The 17,009-nt window shown below is 47.2% G+C and overlaps 1 protein-coding gene across 2 annotated transcripts in view; it reads right to left on the bottom strand.

Moving 5' to 3' along the window:
* The window catches only part of LOC144772977 (coagulation factor X-like), a 381,158-nt gene that overhangs the window by 293,682 nt on the left and 70,467 nt on the right, over positions 1-17,009 (bottom strand). For both annotated transcript variants that reach the window (XM_078657701.1, XM_078657700.1), the window contains exon 2: positions 14,938-15,098. In XM_078657701.1, coding sequence (XP_078513827.1) covers positions 14,938-15,098 — 161 coding nt within the window. The remainder of the gene's footprint in view (positions 1-14,937; positions 15,099-17,009) is intronic.

The raw sequence follows: 17,009 nt of genomic DNA, 5'->3' as shown, positions 1-17,009 counted from the left end.
TTGCAGCACAGAACTCCTGGAATCGTGTTAGAAGTTTCTGTAGTCCTTGTGGGGTCTTAGAGATCAGGAGCGTGTCGTCCGCAAAAAGCAGGGTTGGGATGCGGACACCTCCAAGACAGGGAGCGTCAGCTGGTTCTTGTAGGAGATGTTTTACCACCCCATTCAGATATAACGAGAATAGGGTGGGCGCCAAGACGCAGCCCTGTCTTACGCCCCTAGACACTGGTATTTTTTCCGTTAGTTCTCCGTTATTACCCCAACGGACCAGTGCAAAAGTGTGGGCATGAAGGCTTATAAGAAGGGACAAGATGTAAGGTGGTAACCCCATCTCAAAAAGGACCCTCCAAAGCTCTTCCCGGGGAACTAGATCGAAGGCAGTCTTCAAGTCTATAAAGGCTAAGTAAAGACTGCCCCCGCCCAGTTCCACCACCTTCCACCCCAAGAGGGACAACCTGAACACCTGCTCTATAGTCCCCATACCAGCCCTGAAACCTGCCTGAAAGTCTGATAGGATTTTGTTCTCCTCCACCCAATGGAGGATCCTACCTAGGATAGCTTTACCAGCTATCTTTTGGGTGGAGTCTATCAGACTTATAGGTCGATAGTTTCCCGGGGTTTCCCTGCAACCTTTTTTGTAGATGGGGACTACCATCGCCCCTTTCCAGGATTCTGGTACTACTCCTCCTCTCATAATGTCATTTAGTAGAGCAGCTATAATCCTTCCCCATTCCCTTGGGTAAGCCCTCATCAGATCACCCGGAAGGCCATCCGGGCCCGGTGCCTTGCGTGGTGCCACCCAGCCTATTGCCCCCTCAATCTCTGAAGGAGTGAAAAGGTCATAGGCATGAGGTTCAATAGCTAGCGTGAGATCCGTCCCCACAGACAGTTCCCCGTCTGGTGGGAGGTATAAAGACCCAAAGTGTTTTGCCCAACTTTGAGGTGGAATGCTGCAGGGTCTCATGACTGCATCGGATTTGGTCCGTTTCCTTATGAGGTTCCAGAACACACCGGAATCCCTGATTTTGCTAGCCTGGAGTAGGTCCTCCCAGTATTTTTCTTCCCACTCCCTTCTAGCCGAATTAAGGATCTTTTTATAAGCCTTCCTAGCCTCATGGATCACACTTTGGGATTTAGATTTAACTGCCTCAACTAGCTTTGTCTTATGGGTCCTGCAGGCTTGGGTATACCACCCCTCATAAACTTTCTTTTTAATTCCTGTAGTGCCCGGCTTATTAGAGGACAGGGTAAAGACATTGGTTAGGTCTTCAACCAGAGACAGAAACAACCCACTCACTTTACCAACCCCTTCTAGCGAAGATTCCAAAGATGTTACCGCGCGGTTTAAGTGGGATTGAATTTCCCCAACCTTCGCCTCGGATAGGACCAGTTTCGCCCATTTAATTCTTCTGCCACATGGGGAGACTTCTGATTCATCTAGTGGTACGAGCGCCTCTTTAATGTTGGCCTTCCATTGGGGTTGCCACCAGTGCTCCATTTCTAGGGAGAGAGGGTTGTGATCACTCTCCGTCGAGGGGACCACCTGCATGTCCTTCACATAAGGCCACAAGCACACATCTATTAGGACATAATCCAGCCTAGAGGTGTGCCCTGGTCTGTTGTAGGTATGTGCACCCCCCCTATCCAAGGAAGTCCTCCCATTCGCTGCCCTTAAATTAAATTCGAGAGTAAGGGAGTAAATTTGGAGCGCCACTTCTGTCCACTTTTTGATCGGTACGATGTCCAGAGCCGGTATTCCCCACCTGGCATCCTCCTCATCCTGGTCGAGGGAAACATCCGAGCCCAAAGGCTCGAACGTGCAGTTCAAATCACCAACAACCAGGGTGCGGGTCTTATTGGGGGTGTTATTTAGCAGGGTCTCAAGAAGAGCTATCACTGGAGACTTTCTCCCACCCTTTGTACCCCGGGCATACACATTAAAGATGTTTAAAACAATTCTTCCCCTTCGGTCTATAAGGGTAATATTTTGTATGTCCGGGGAGCCTGTGGGATAGTCCACCACTCTACAGTCTAAAGGTGCCGCGACCCAAATAAGAAGGCCGCCAGCTGGGCGGCCTCTCCCGGATTCTGAGGCCCGCGCAGGAGAGGAGTATGAGGAAAAGCCCACCCTATGGACCGGTATCAAGCTCCAAGTTTCCTGAAATAGACACAAGGAGTGCTTGTCGACCCATGCAGTAAAATCTGGGAGCGCCAATTTTCCAGCAATCCCTGCGATGTTCCAGCTGAAAACCTTAAAGACTAGGTCCGTCACAGGTGGAAAGTCGCAGGACGCTTGAAGGCCCCTATCCCTGGGGCTCCCTCTATATAACCGAGGAGAGCAAGGATCTTGTGGAGTTATTGTAGACCCTCCTATTTCACTTACAGGGTTTGTATGGGCGGATGATACTTCCTCTCGTTCTGCTCTCCTCACTGGTTCCAGTCAACAGGGGCCATTTGCCCGCATATAGTTCTCCCTGTCGCCTCCTACAACCCCGGCCCAGTTTTGGCCCGAATTGAGAGAACTTCCACTTCCTCCAATAGGGCTCACAAGATGCCTAGGGTAGAAATACGTGAGGTCTACCAGTTTCACCCCCGGGGCCCCCATATTTATAATAGGAGTACAAATGGATGGCACCATTCTATAATCTTGGAAATTTATAATAACACAGTCCCCTTCCAGCATTTTTTTCCCTTGCCCCACCCATCCCACTCTACGGACACTTAAGATAATACCGTCCATACCCGGGGGGATTGGTTTATTTGCCTTCAGCCAGTGTATACACTTATTCTTAAGTGATTGATGGTTTTCCAACTGGCCATCCTTTAGAGGAGGCACATTAACCATGACTGCAACAAATGGTTGACAGTCAGGTGGGAGATTAATTGGGGGAATCCGTCGAGGGCGGATACTGGGGGCCTGTGAAAAGATTGTTGGGGCAGGACTTTGTGTTGCAGGCCTGGAAGCTTTCCTAGTCGTTGGGCCACTGGGTTTACTACTAGCTACTAATTTTTGTTGAACCGCCTTTTTGTCCTTAGATGTCTGTTGATTTTTTTGGGAATCTGGTTTTGCCTGATTTTTCTCTGGCTCTTTATTTGTTGGAAGTCCCTTATCGCTTGGCCCTGGATTCAAAATCGGAGGGGGTTTCGGAGCTGGAATTACTCGATTATTAAGAGCAGCTTTATTTTGGGTTATTTGGGGCTCAGGGCCTTTCTGCGCTAACAACTCATTCCCTTTTGCACCCACATCCTTATTTACAGTCACTCTGGTTGCTAGTTTAATTGTTGTCTTGAGTGAATGTAACCCATCCAGAGTTGACTGCTCTAATTTATCGATCCTCTCCCCTAGACCCTTCACTTGAGATATTAATGGTTTCAAGAGGGTATAAACCTTCTCCAGAATATTTTCTACCACTACCAAGTCAGCTCGCTTTGGGACTTTAGTTGAATGAGGGCCCTTTGGAGAGATCAGTATGTCCCCTTCTGTATCAGTTTCGTTCTGGATAGGGGTACCCCTTGTAATACTTGGATTTGGCACAGGAGACTTCCTTACTCTTTGGTAGAGGGCGGCCTGTCTCACTAGCTTACCCTTCTTGCGTTTACGTGATTTTTTACCTACGAGGGGAAACTCCTGCCGAGTATAACAAGACACGCTAATAGAAGATGCCCCAACCAGCTTTCCATCAGATACAGCTGAGGTACATACAAGGGAATTAGGGGACTCTAGGTCTCCAGTAGCATCACTTAACAGAATAAGTGGTAGTGATGCGGAGCAATTACTACGGCCATCATCTTCCAGAGTGTCTATAGAAGGAGGAGCAGCCTGGAATTCCAATCTGTCAATGTTTTGCTCAATACCAGACCGATAAAGGGGTTCCAAGGGAGCACTGTCCATACTGGGGGAGGTACCTCCTTGAACCCGTGTAGTGGATGGTGTGAGCGGCTGGGCGTCTATCCCCAATAATGAGCGACTTGCGGGGAGATATACCTCAGATAGACGCCGCTCAGAGATGGCAATCTCCTTTTCAATCACCGCCGCCACCCTGGTAATGAAGCGGTCCATTGACCCTATCACGGGGCTCGCGGCATTAAGTCCCCTTTCAATCTCACCCCTGAGAGGCTTACCAGATCGTGTAGACATGATTTGGGCAACAGGAGAGCAATAGGCACCAGGCGTGCGTCGTCGTGGAAAGGGACGTGGCCCAGCCCGGCCTCCCTCGGCCCCTGACGGCCACAGACGGCCCGCCCTCTGCCCGGGCTCCGCCCGGCGTCCGCGCGCGTCCGCGACGCGGAGGGGCTGGCCCGCTTTTGAAGCGCCTCCGGGCGCGCTGTCAACGGGGACCGGAAGTGCACGCAAAGCCCGCTGGGAGCTGTAGTCTCCAGCCGCCGAGATGGTGATGGCGGCGAGACCAACAGCGTTCCCGGACCCAGGGGCGTGAGGCTGCGTGTCCAGGTGGCGAGATGGTGCAATGTTCCTCCAGGTGAGCTGCTGCTGCTGCTCTGGCAAAAACCCCCGCTCCGTCGAGGGGCTGGCCCGCTTTTGAAGCGCCTCCGGGCGCGCTGTCAACGGGGACCGGAAGTGCACGCAAAGCCCGCTGGGAGCTGTAGTCTCCAGCCGCCGAGATGGTGATGGCGGCGAGACCAACAGCGTTCCCGGACCCAGGGGCGTGAGGCTGCGTGTCCAGGTGGCGAGATGGTGCAATGTTCCTCCAGGTGAGCTGCTGCTGCTGCTCTGGCAAAAACCCCCCTGTTCTGGAGGAAGGCCAACCACTTCATCGACCCCTGTATGTCGTCCGGTCCGAAAGTCTTTGCTGCGAGGTTCCCTGCTTCCCGACGGCTACGAAGGACTGCTGCCCTGACTATTGCCCTGTCTTGGACCCTTGATGATTGGTAGAGCGAAACGATAGACGAGTCTTCTGGTGACGTCATCGATACCTCAGTTAAGTATGAGTGGAGCGTCTCCCAGTCCTTAGTTTGGTTCTTAGTTTGGGTATCCCCTTGGGATCTTTGATTTGGAACTTGCAAGTACCAAAGCCGAGGGACTCGTGTATTCACGAGACTATCGTATTCGACAATCCTTTGAAGTTTGAAGCTAGACTAGCGAGCGAAGATGCCTGGTCTTAGCAGACTTGGAAATTTGTTTTGTCTTGGTTGTAACAGGGATTCCCGATTGGAGGACTCGTGTCCGGTTCCTCCGATTGGAACTCCAACCTATGAACTTTATGTGAAACATGGCGTAGGCCCCATCACATATAATGAAGTATGGATCCGATACACCAGGAAAGATGGTGTTCTAAAATGGCCCCAATATGGTAGCTTTGACACGGAGATTTTAGATAATCTGGAGGTTAAACTTTTTAAGAAGAAAGCCCGGCCGGCGATGTTTGACTCTTTCCGCCTATGGCGAAAGGAAGCCAAACAGAAAGAAATTAAACCAGCAAAAAGAATTAAGAGAGAAAGGGGTATCTCGATAATGCAAGCTGCTATGCAGTTTAAAGATAATGAAGAAGAACAGGCAAGTGAGCAGTTGCAAAGGCAACGTAAAATGGCGATTGATAAATGTTATCCAGTTGTGCCGCCTCTTCAGCAAGATGCAGCAAAAGAACTTGAAAAAGACCCTCTAATGTCACACTTATTGAGTTCGCCACCCCTTTATGCGCAAAGTGCTACAGCACCTCCTCAACTTTTAGTTGTGCAACCTCGGGTTGTTGTGCCTCAGATTCTTCCACAGCCGCCAGCTCCTCTTCAGTTGGCTCCTACTCCTCTGGCGCAGCCTCCTCAAGGGCCGCCGACTTTGCTACCTGCTCCACCTGTACTTCCTACGACTTTGCCTACTGCATCGACTGCCTCTTCTGATATTCCTCCTGATACTGCCTCTGTTTCTGCATCTGCATCTGCCTTGCCTCACTCTGTTTCTCCCCCTGTTCTTTCGTCGACTTCTCCTTCTGTTCGACAAAGAATGACTGATACTGTTGCTAGTCTTCTATATCCTCTCTTTGGGGCAACAAGTATGACCCCTGTTTCAACGCGCAAACAGTTGTGTAGTAAACTGCCTGACTCTAGAGAACGGGAAACGTTAAATAATTTGGCACATAAATGGGTTACTGACCCCACGAGATATGAGCTAGAGTCTGTTATGGATGTCTTCCATCAGTGGGAAGCACCGAAACAGAGATACGTTTTCGAGAAAATTTGTGTTTTTCTTTGTGAGGAATTGGAGGAAAATGATTTGGAATCCAATCCGCCTGAGTTGTGCCGTGTACGGTTTGAGTTTGCAAAAGGCACGATTGTGGGTTCCGATGTTGAGAAAGCAGTTGCGACATTGTTGTCGTTTAGGAGTGAGGGTATTTCTCGGTCGTTGTTTGAGCCTGATTCCTCTGTTAAAAAGAAGGTGAAACAATATCCAATGAGAGAAATTCCCCCAGTTTGGAGAGAAGGGGACCCGAATGCTAATCCGGCCATTCTGCCACACTTTCAGCGTGTTTGGGTACATGTTCCATTGAAAAGAGCCGAAGTTTTGGCCCTTAAGCAGACATTACCTGACCCCCGTAAAAATCCTGCAGGGTATTATAAGTAATTATCACAGACTGCAGACTCATGTATTATGAATCTAGCTGACATAGACCTGTTGTTTGGAAATGTTGTTCCACAGCCTTTATAGGGATTGATCCGTCATACGGATCATGTGCAAGAGTTAGGTGATTCATGGGTTAATATCGCTGCTGCAGGTGGCCGACAAGTTGGTGGTGCTAAACCCGAGCCTTTAGTTGCAGACCTCCCTGGTAAGATTGTTACTTACATGAAGACTTTAATGCCTGCTATGCGAGTGAATTGGGACTAATTGTCTGCGTGTAAGCAGAAGAAAGATGAAACAGTGTCTGATTTCTTCACCAGGTTTGAAGAAACGTTTATCGACCACAGTGGTCAAGATATGAGTACAGAAGGTGGTCAACGGTTGTTCGTTGACAAGTTTGTGCACAATTTGCTTCCCGAGTTGTGTAAGAAATTAAAAGATTCAGAAAGTTCTTGGGCTGTTTCCTCTTCAGCACAGATATTGGCTACTGCACAGTATTACGAAAATAGGGATAAAGATGAGAAGGATAGAGCAGACAAGAAAACTAAAGAGTTAAAAACGAAGGTTCTTTTACAGCAGGCGTATCCGCCTCGTAATGGTCAGAGTAACTATCAGCAACCTCAACAGTTTCAGAGAAACTCGCAAAGGTTCGAGTTTTCTCAACCACGTGTTCCTGTAGGTCCCAATCAGTGTTCATATTGTAAAGAAGAGGGTCATTTCAAGTATAGTTGTCATATTTTGTTATAGCGTATGAATGGGGCCTCTGGTGCAAGAGGTCGAGGTGTTCAACAAACTGCTAGAGGTAGAGGACGTGGAAATTTCCCCCAGAACGCGCGTCCCTTTCCGCCTCAAAATTCAATGAATAGTTTTGATCAGCAGAATAACGCGTCTGGTAGGACGACTCAGTACTATGCTGATGACTACTATGCTGAAGATGAGAATATGGAAGGTAATGATTGCTAGGACAGCCATAGACAAAGAGAGGGAGTTGTTTCAGTTCCAGTAGATCAGAGTGGACCTTATGTTGAGGTGATTACATCAGGTGTGTCAGAGCCTTTTCTGTTGGATACTGGTGCTACAAAGAGTTCTATTATGCACTCTAAACTCCCTGGCGCACCTTTGTCTGGCGAGACGAATGTTTCAGTAGGTTTTTCTGGCGCCCCGGTTAGGAACCCGATTTCTAGTCCTATGTCCCTTTCTGTTGGACCTTGTGAATTCGAAGCACCCCTTATTCTGACGACAGGTTGTGGTGAGAACTTGTTAGGATTGGATTTGTTGAAAAGATTGTATGCGACATTGTATTGTTCTCCTTCGGGAGTACAACTTACATTGGGTAAGAATGTGGTCTCCCCAATGTATTTGTCGAAGGATAAACTTACGACAGAATTGTCGTTTCTTCCTGATATTCTTTGGGCTACTGGTCCTAATGATGTGGGTCTTTTGGAAATACCGCCATATGTTGTGACATTGAAAGCCAATGTTAAAATGCCACGCATTCCCCAATACAAGATCTCTAGTGAAGGTGAAAAGGCGTTGCTAGCGATCATTTATGATCTGATTGAAAAAGATGTAATTGAAGAGACAAGAGGCAACGTTTGCAATAGTCCAGTTCTGCCTGTTTTGAAACGTACGGACCCTTCTCAGCCACCTGTTTACAGGTTTGTGATTGATCTTAGAGAGGTGAACAAAATCGTTGTGCCACAATTTCCAGTTGTTCCTGACATCACTGCACTATTGACTATGATTACAGCTTCCGCAACTTGGTTTTCGGTGATTGACTTGAAGAATGCTTTCTTCAGCATTCCGATTGCTGAGGAGAGTAGGGATATTTTCGGCTTCAGTTTAGGAGGCCGAAGCTTCCGGTTCAAAGGCGCTCCTCAAGGCTACTGTGAAAGTCCATCGATATATAGTCAGGCTTTAAAAACACAGCGTGATACGATTGTTTTACCTGATGGCGCTACCCTTATTCAGTACATCGACGATTTGCTTGTCGCTGCAGATACTGAGGAGATTTGTAAAGAAGCCACGTTGTCGTTGTTGCGTCATTTGTCTGATTTGCATCACAAAGTGTCTCTTTCAAAATTGCAATATTGTCGACATGAAGTGACCTACTTAGGTCATCTCTTATCGAAGGAGGGAAGGAAACTGACCCCAGAAAGAATTCAGGCAATAGCAACATTGAGTGTGCCAATGACACAGAGAGAAGTGCGTGCTTTCTTGGGCATTACATCATATTACAGACAATGGATACCGAATTTTTCTTTGTTGGCCAAACCTTTGGTGGCATTAACTTATAAAGACACACCGAATCCCCTTCCGTGGTCTGAAGAGTGTCAGAAAAGTTTTTCCGAATTGCGGAAAAAATTGTGTTTGGCTCCTGTGTTGGGTACCCCCGACTACAGTAAGCCCTTTACACTGTATGTCCATGAGAAAGAAGGTTGTGCATTGTCAGTGTTGACACAGTCTTTTGGAGACAAGCAGCGTCCATGTGCATATTTTTCGTCGACTTTGGATCCGGTAGCTAAAGCGTTGCCGAGTTGTCTGAGAGCCACAGCGGCAGCAGCTGTTTCTATTCGGCAGTCTGCTGGTTTAGTGATGAATAATATGTTGATTGTGATGGTTCCACATGCAGTGGACACTTTGTTAAATAGGACCAAGACACAGCACTTAACTAGTGCTCGATTGTCAGGTTACGAGTTGACACTTTTAGCGAGTCATGTGCACATAATGAGATGCAATACGTGGAATCCAGCTACGTTGTTGCCGATTGTAGCAGAAACAGATGTTTCTGAACAGCATGATTGCTTTCTCAGGACAGAAGAAGAAACGAAAGGGAGAATAGATCTTAAGGACACTCCTCTTGTGAAGTGCGATGGTACCTTATGGGTGGATGGTTCATGCTTCAAGCTTCCGAATGGTGATACGACTGCGGCATATGCTGTCACGACTTTGCATACGATTGTTGAAGCTGCACGTATCCCACATAATTCAGCTCAAGCAGCGGAGTTGATTGCACTTACGAGAGCATGTGTGTTATCAAAAGGAATGAAAGTGACCATATATACTGACAGCCAGTATGCGTTTGGTGTTGCTCACAGTTTTGGGCAATTGTGGAAAGAGCGTGGGTTTCTGACTTCGCATGGAGCTAAGATACAGCATGGTCAGTTGGTGAATGAGCTTCTTGAGTCACTGACTTTGCCATTACAAGTTGCGATTGTGAAATACAGTGCACACAGGAAGGTTACTGATGATGTTGGTCGTGGCAATGCATTTGCTGACGAAGTCACAAAAGAAACAGCAAGGGATGTGATGAGCCGAATGTATGTTGCAGGCCCTGCAAGATGGGTTGGTGACGTTGGAATGTGTGAAGATATGATAGAGAGTGTGAAGTCTATTCAAGCTGAAGCTACAGAGAAAGAGTTGAGTGTGTGGAGAGAGAGTACGGGTAAAATGGATGCAAATGGTTGTTGGGTTGAATTGTCAGAGCATCAGCGATGGTTGCTACCCGATGCGTATGTGCTTGCAGTGGTTACAATGGCCCATGGAATGGCTCATATCAGTGTAAAAGGGATTTGTAAGTTGTTGGCTCCAGTATGGCAAAATGTTGGAATTCCTACGTGTGCAGAGAATGTGGTCAAGAATTGCATGGTGTGTCTGAAATACAATCCTGGTAGGGGAACCCCAACTCCAGCTGGTCATTTTGCGCCTCCAACGTATCCGTTTGAGGCTTTGCAGCTAGATTTCATCCACATGGAAAGGTGCAACAATTTGAAATACGTACTCGTTGTTTGTGCCTTTTCGAGATGGGTAGAAGCATATCCCCTGAAAGATAACATTGCCTTATCCACAGCTAAAGCCCTTGTCAAAGAATTTTTCCCTAGGTTCGGCTTGCCAAGAATGGTCTGGAGTGATAATGGGAGTGAATTTGTGGGTCGAGTGGTGAAGAAAGTATGTGACGGGCTAGGTATCCAGCAAAAATTTCACGCTGCAAATCACCCCCAATCAGCTGGACTAGTAGAATGATACAACGGCACACTAAAACTTAAACTGGCCAAGATACAAGCAAGCTCTGGCCTAAAATGGCCTGACGCTTTGCCTTTAGCACTCCTATCAACCAGAATGACTGTGCCTTCGCAAGTGGGACTTAGTCCTTATGAAATTGTGTCCGGCCGCCCAGCCAACATATGGGGTGTGCCAAGGCCGACAAAATTCAGTGAGATTGAACACCCTGTATTGCTTGATTATTTGTATGATTTGACGGCTAAATTGCGTTTTTTACACCAACAGGTTCACGATGCTCTGCCTCAGGTCTCTGAAGCTCCAGGACATACTATCGATCCCGGTTCGTGGGTGCTGGTCAAAAACTTCCAGCGGACAAAGAATGATCAGCCCCGTTGGACCGGCCCCCACCTAGTCCCTCTCTCAACGAGATCAGCCGTTCGAGTGGAAGGAAAGAAGCACTGGATCCAGGGTGTACATTGCAAGAGGGTCCCTTTGCCTCTGCCGTACGACCGGTGGGTCCAGGAGGGTATTGCTGACTCTGAAACTGAGACTGTGCCTCGTTTTCTGCCTTTCAGCGATGCACGTGTAAAAGGAACAAACTCTGAACGTGAAAGTGACAATCTTTTGCAAGAAGCTGTGCCATCGTCAATTCGATTGGACACTACAGAGCCTGAACTTTTGTTCCAGGACCAGACAGTACCTGGAAAAAGCCATTATAATCTGAGGTCGAGAACTATGGACAAATAAAATACCTTTCTTTGCTATTTTTGAAAGTGCAGCTCTCTCATCTGAGAAACTTTTTTATTTTTGTTTTTCGAACCACCATCCGGGTTCAGCTGTAGGGTCGTGGGCGACAAGTCTTTGGAGTGCAAGCCGGAGACACAAGGTCGACGGTTCTGGTTGCTCCTTGGGAGTTCCCTGGACTGACGGGCGCATTCCTTAGCACGGAACACCCTACCTCCGCGAGCAGCACGGTTAGAGGATGGAGTTTTTCGAGATGGAGAGACCTGCCAAAGAGATGAACTTTAAAGAAAAATATTTGTAGAATGATGACCAAGAAACGCTTTTTGATATTATGCATTTTTATGTTGTTTAGTGTAATGATGTTTTTAATAGGATATGTTTTATTCTCTTTTCGAGTGACATTTGCACCCACTACACCGCCCATACCTCCTCCTTCTACTGTTTCCTCACATTCTTTTCACCCTTTTCCTGAACATGAGTCCACTAGGAGATTAGAGTTTATCAATAACTCCTTCGTTCAGCTTTTGCACCAACACCAATTAGTAATGAACACGACTAACTGTCGGGTGTGTGGTCTTATGCCTCATACTACTGATAAAGGTATCCCTTATCTGGTCCTGCCTTTCAGCCATAATGGTTCTGTGTGGGCATACAGAACGATGTTCATCTATGCTCATGAAGTCCACCCCCTACGTTCCATAAAAGATAATCCTAAGAATAATGCTCTAGTTAAGGGTATAGTAGATATGATTAGGGAAACTATTTCCTATGAGACTATCCCGAGAGATGAGACACTAGCATATATTGGATGGAACGTGACCGGATATGGAGTTACTCTGAGTGAGAACCAGCGAGCAAAGAGATCCTCCCCGATCTGGATTGTACCCCATCAGGGTCACCTATGTCTGCAAGGTAATGGCAAGAATCCCAGAGCTCAGTTAGGGAAAAGTATCTGCACCGAAACATATGTTTTTGCGTCTCAGACTTCCCCTTCGTTCCTAGCAGCTAGGGGTACCTATTTCATCTGTCATGATAGAGCCTATACATGGTTGCCCCTGACTTCTCGGGCACATGTTTTGTTTCATTCCTGTTGCCTCCCACCTACACAGCTGCGGCAGATTACCATAAGACAAGGATAGTTAGAGGTGTCTTCAGTAAAGAAGACACTGCAGGACAAGAATTTTGAGACTTCGTGAAGGGTTTTCTGCCGTTTTGGGGACCCATGGTTAACAGCAGGAACATAAGGCAATTAACGAGGGTGGTTGAATCCACCGTAGTTGAAACCGCCGGTGCCCTTAGTAACTTTACTGCTGAGCTCCAGTCGGATCGTCTTATGACTCTTCAGAACAGAGTTGCGTTAGATGTCATACTTGCAGACCGAGGTGGGGTATGTAAAGTGATCCAGTCAAGTTGCTGTGTTTTCATTCCAGATAACGCTCCAACAGTGTACCAGGCCATTTCCAAACTGCATAAGATCTCTGAATCTATTCATGTGGATAAAGGGGATTGGTCATTGATGGGATGGTTCAGGGAACTGTTATCTACCTGGGGATGGAAGATTCTGATTGTCATTGGGATGATCTTAGCCATTCTTTTCCTGTTCTGTCTGTGCGTACAGTGTGCTCCTGCTATATGTGGCCTCTGTGCTACATCGTGTGTAAGGAAACCTGTATCGAGGGACGAGCTAAGTAATAGGATGATGCTACAGCAACATCTCAATGAATTTATGAATATAGACCTGGACTCAGATTAGCGTGAGTATAGGTTATTGCCTATGTAAGGGCAAAAGGAGGGCTGTGGTACTGAAATTCTGCACCCGTGTTATAAAAGTCGTCGAATCATGACGATTTTGGTAACATCAGACCGAAAATGACGAGAGTAAGGTGTGCAAGTATTTTCGTCACGTTTGAGTGGCGAGATCACCATTAAATCAGGGATTCCGTCCTGAACCCTCGGGTTCCATTTTGTGCATGGCAGCCATTTTGTGGTTGCCCTCACATAGGTCGATGACTAAGGCCGAAATTAGCCTTTTGGGACACGTACACCTTTAGCTGACTTTTGTATGACCTGGGCAAGCTGACTCCACTGCCCGAAGCCAAACCTGTTTGGCCAGTTCCTTTCCCAGTGGCCAATCGAGATTAAGATCAAGGCACAGCATACCATAAACCTTTCATCGCATACAAACCATGCCTAATCTTACATACACCTGTCCCTGTTTCTTTCTTTATGACCTGTTTTACGAGGAGGAGGTGCCCGTTTTTATTAGGGGTCCGTCGATATCTGATGAAAAATGTTGGGCCCTGACGGGTAATTGATTGTGGTCTGGACAAACTGAAAATGGGCTTGTCATCATGAATCTGCTTTTCTTTGTCGTGAAAATATGTGAATGGTCAACTGTAGAATAAGGAATGTTTGCCTAAAGCATAATATTTTGTATAAAAAGGGATGGCTGTCTTTGTAAGACTGAGCAGTTTCCTGAGAATATACACCGTGTTGTACTTCTAGGATACCTGTTACTGGCTGCAGCCAATAAATTCGATCTTTGACTTCACCAAGAAGACTCTGCGTTTCTGAAGTCTGAAACAGGAAGGACTCGAAGTCTTAGGTTGTGTCCCCTGGCACCGCTGGGTTCTGAAAAACCCAGTACTTCAGACATGCCGCGGCCTTGATCGACACCACACCCAGGCAATGGCAAACAATGCAAAACCCATGAAAGCCAATGACTGAAGGGAACATACCCAACGCCCACACTCTCTGCACTACTTCTTAGATGTGCTCTCCAAGACAGCTAAAGCAGCCTGTTGTGAAGATACTATGGGGCACATTAGTATGACGGGTGGACTTTGTCCACCCGCCATACCAGTGGGAACTCGGACCGCCCGCTAAGGCTGCGGCGGTCCCGTACATCCCATTAGGATGCGCCCGCCACACTGGCGGGCACATCCCTCATTTTTAACATTGCGGCGGGTGGGGCTGAATGCACCGCCTGCCGCAGTGCTAAAAATACATGTTGTGCTTTTCAGTGCACAACGTGACAGGCACCGCCCGGTGCCTGCCACGTTGTTCATTGGAAGGCTATGGTACCCCCCATGTGCACCCCCCACCCCCCGGTGTCCATGGGGGCACGCAACGGGCCCCTCAAGCAGATTCCGCATGCTTTTCCCTGCCTCCACGGAAAGGCATGTGAAAGGCCACATTGTAAAATGGCTGGCGGTGTCTGTATTGAACCCTTTTTCTGCCCAGTCGACATGTCGACCGGGCGGAAAAGCAGCGGACGGTCTTTCCATCCGCCGCGGACCCTTAGCCATTGTACTATGGCGGGGGGTCTTTTCTGCAGGGATGGCGGGCGGATTGCCCCCGCGGGCCGGCGGTGACCACCGCCGGCCCGGCGGGGGTAATCCACCCGCCCTCCTAATGGGGCCTTATGTTTTAATTCCCTCTGAAGCTAGATGAGTCATTGCAATTTCCTGACCAACCAATACCTATATTAACTGGTGACAGTATTTGTAGAAAGGGTTAAATGGGAGGCAAGCATCAGCGACATCCTCATGAAAGCTAGATCTGTGATTTTACAATGAGTAGGTTCGGTGAAAGAATAAAAATGAAAGTAAAGGTTTCCTTACAGTCTTGTTGTCATTTTCAAAGTATTCCCGGGCTTCTTCGAATGAGCAGAGTTCTTCGTTACACTCTCTTTCCAAATTGCCTTCCCAGACCTCTTCAAGTAAGTAATTAGCTCGTTTTCCTCTCCCGAGGATCGAGGTAGCGCGTTCATGTTCTAAAAACACTAAAGAGAAAAGTAACATTTTCATGCATTGTATTTTATTGCTTAGGGTCAAAGATCACACGTTGGCCTGCAGTGATTTAGTCCATGTGGATTGCTGCACTGTCCAGGGACTTTGTGTGAAGTGCCTTGCTCTTCTTTCTACGGATGCTGCCCCCACCAACTCTTACATTGCCAAACCCCTAGTCAGGTTAGGGCAAGGGACCAGGTGAGGGTCAGAGTCAGAGCGACGTTTAAGGCTGGGGTAGGGTAAGGCAAGTTTCAGGGTAGGATTAAGGGGAAGGGACCAATGATGAGGTAAATGCTATCACTAGTTGAAGGAATTGAGTTATTTGACATATTAAGAACAAAGTAATAATGTACATTTAAGAACAAAGTGATAAAAATGAAGATGAGGTAATAGTTAGAGAATTGTCCTGGAATGTCGAGCGGGTACAGTTAAGGATATTTTTTCATTTTTTGTATTCTTTATTTCATTCATTCCTTTCAAGTACAGCAAAACACAGCATTAGTACATAGTTGTTAAGGGTAGTTTTTCAAAAGGTCATTTGTAATCCTCCAGGCCAGGTAGGCTTTGGCAGCTTTTATGCCTTTAATCAAATCCTTGTGTTTTGTAATATTGTAATAAATCCTTGTGTTTTACTCGATGAATATGTTTAATAAGTTTCATATATCTCTATCGATCAGTATCACCTGGCTTTGTTAACTTTAGATGCCCATCAGTTCATAAAACCCCAAACAGTCATTCCGATTCATAGGCCTTTGAGCCTGTAAGTGTTTCACTCCTGGAGCAAGAATTTGCTTGGAGCTTTACATCGCAGTAAAATATTAAGTTCCAGCTCATATCACTCAGCTTCTAAGTGCCTATATTGTCTAGGAGCTGGCTATTGGGAGGATTCCCAGGTCCCTATGTATGTTTGGGGTTAAAAACCCTCCTCGAATAGTATATTAATGGTTAGAGAGGCAGTGGCAGAGATTTGTTTTTATTTCATTGAGGGTTTTTACATAACACATTTTTTCTGCTGTGTTTTTTAATATGTTAAGAGATGTAAGAGCCTTAAATGGTTATAGGGTAACATGTATGCCACAGCAGGTGGGAGAAGCTGGTATTTCTTGCAGCGTTGTAGGGCGCTGGAAAGATTTAAAGAGCAAGGACAGCTGGTTCCACAGTCTCAGGACATAGGCATACATGGCATACATTCCTTCTATATCTCCAGCCTTGTAATAGAAAAGCTGTGTATTATGCTGTAGCCTCCATAGAGTGAGATTTTATCAGTAAAATAGTCTGGATTGTGTGAATGCTCAGACTTATTGAAGAACACTGAAGTAGGTTTAAGAAGGGTTGCGTGGGTGCACGTGATGCAATGCTTTTCCTTGCTTTGCGCTACATAAGCACCCACATAGGCTAACTGCGCTAAATCTAAGTAAATAACGAATATATTTCCAGTTTGATGCCAGTTCCCGTAGTACACGGCATCACGTACTCCACTCCAGTCAAAGTGCGGGAGGAGGTGACCTGCCTGAGGAGGACGAGGAAAAGAGTGACTTGCAGGGTGAGGGAGAGATCAGTGGAGGAAGAGGGTGTAGGTTCTTGCTCTTTCCTGAAGCATTGTACCGAGTGCGACAATCCGAAGGCTTGCTTAGCACACCCCACGGCCTCGGGCTGTAAACCAAGATGGCAGGTTTTGGTGTTTGTTTCCATTTGACGTACTTGGTGATGGCGAAAAAGAGGGTCAGTTGTAAGGGTCGCAGCAAGAGATGGGGGGATTGGGGGGGTTGCCGACCGCAGGGAGGTCCCCCCCCCCCGGGCAGTTTGGGAGGGGCGGGATTTGTAGGCCATTGGGCTGTTCTTTTCCTTTTTGGGCTTCTTTTTGGTTGCGCCCAATTTTTTCCTAATAAATGCCTCTTGGCTCC

This window comes from Lissotriton helveticus, chromosome 8 (genome assembly GCF_964261635.1).
Source record: "Lissotriton helveticus chromosome 8, aLisHel1.1, whole genome shotgun sequence".
Classification (NCBI taxonomy): Eukaryota; Metazoa; Chordata; class Amphibia; order Caudata; family Salamandridae; genus Lissotriton; species Lissotriton helveticus.
Note: the sequence above shows the minus strand (reverse complement) of the source record. Positions and strands in the feature narration are given on the sequence as shown.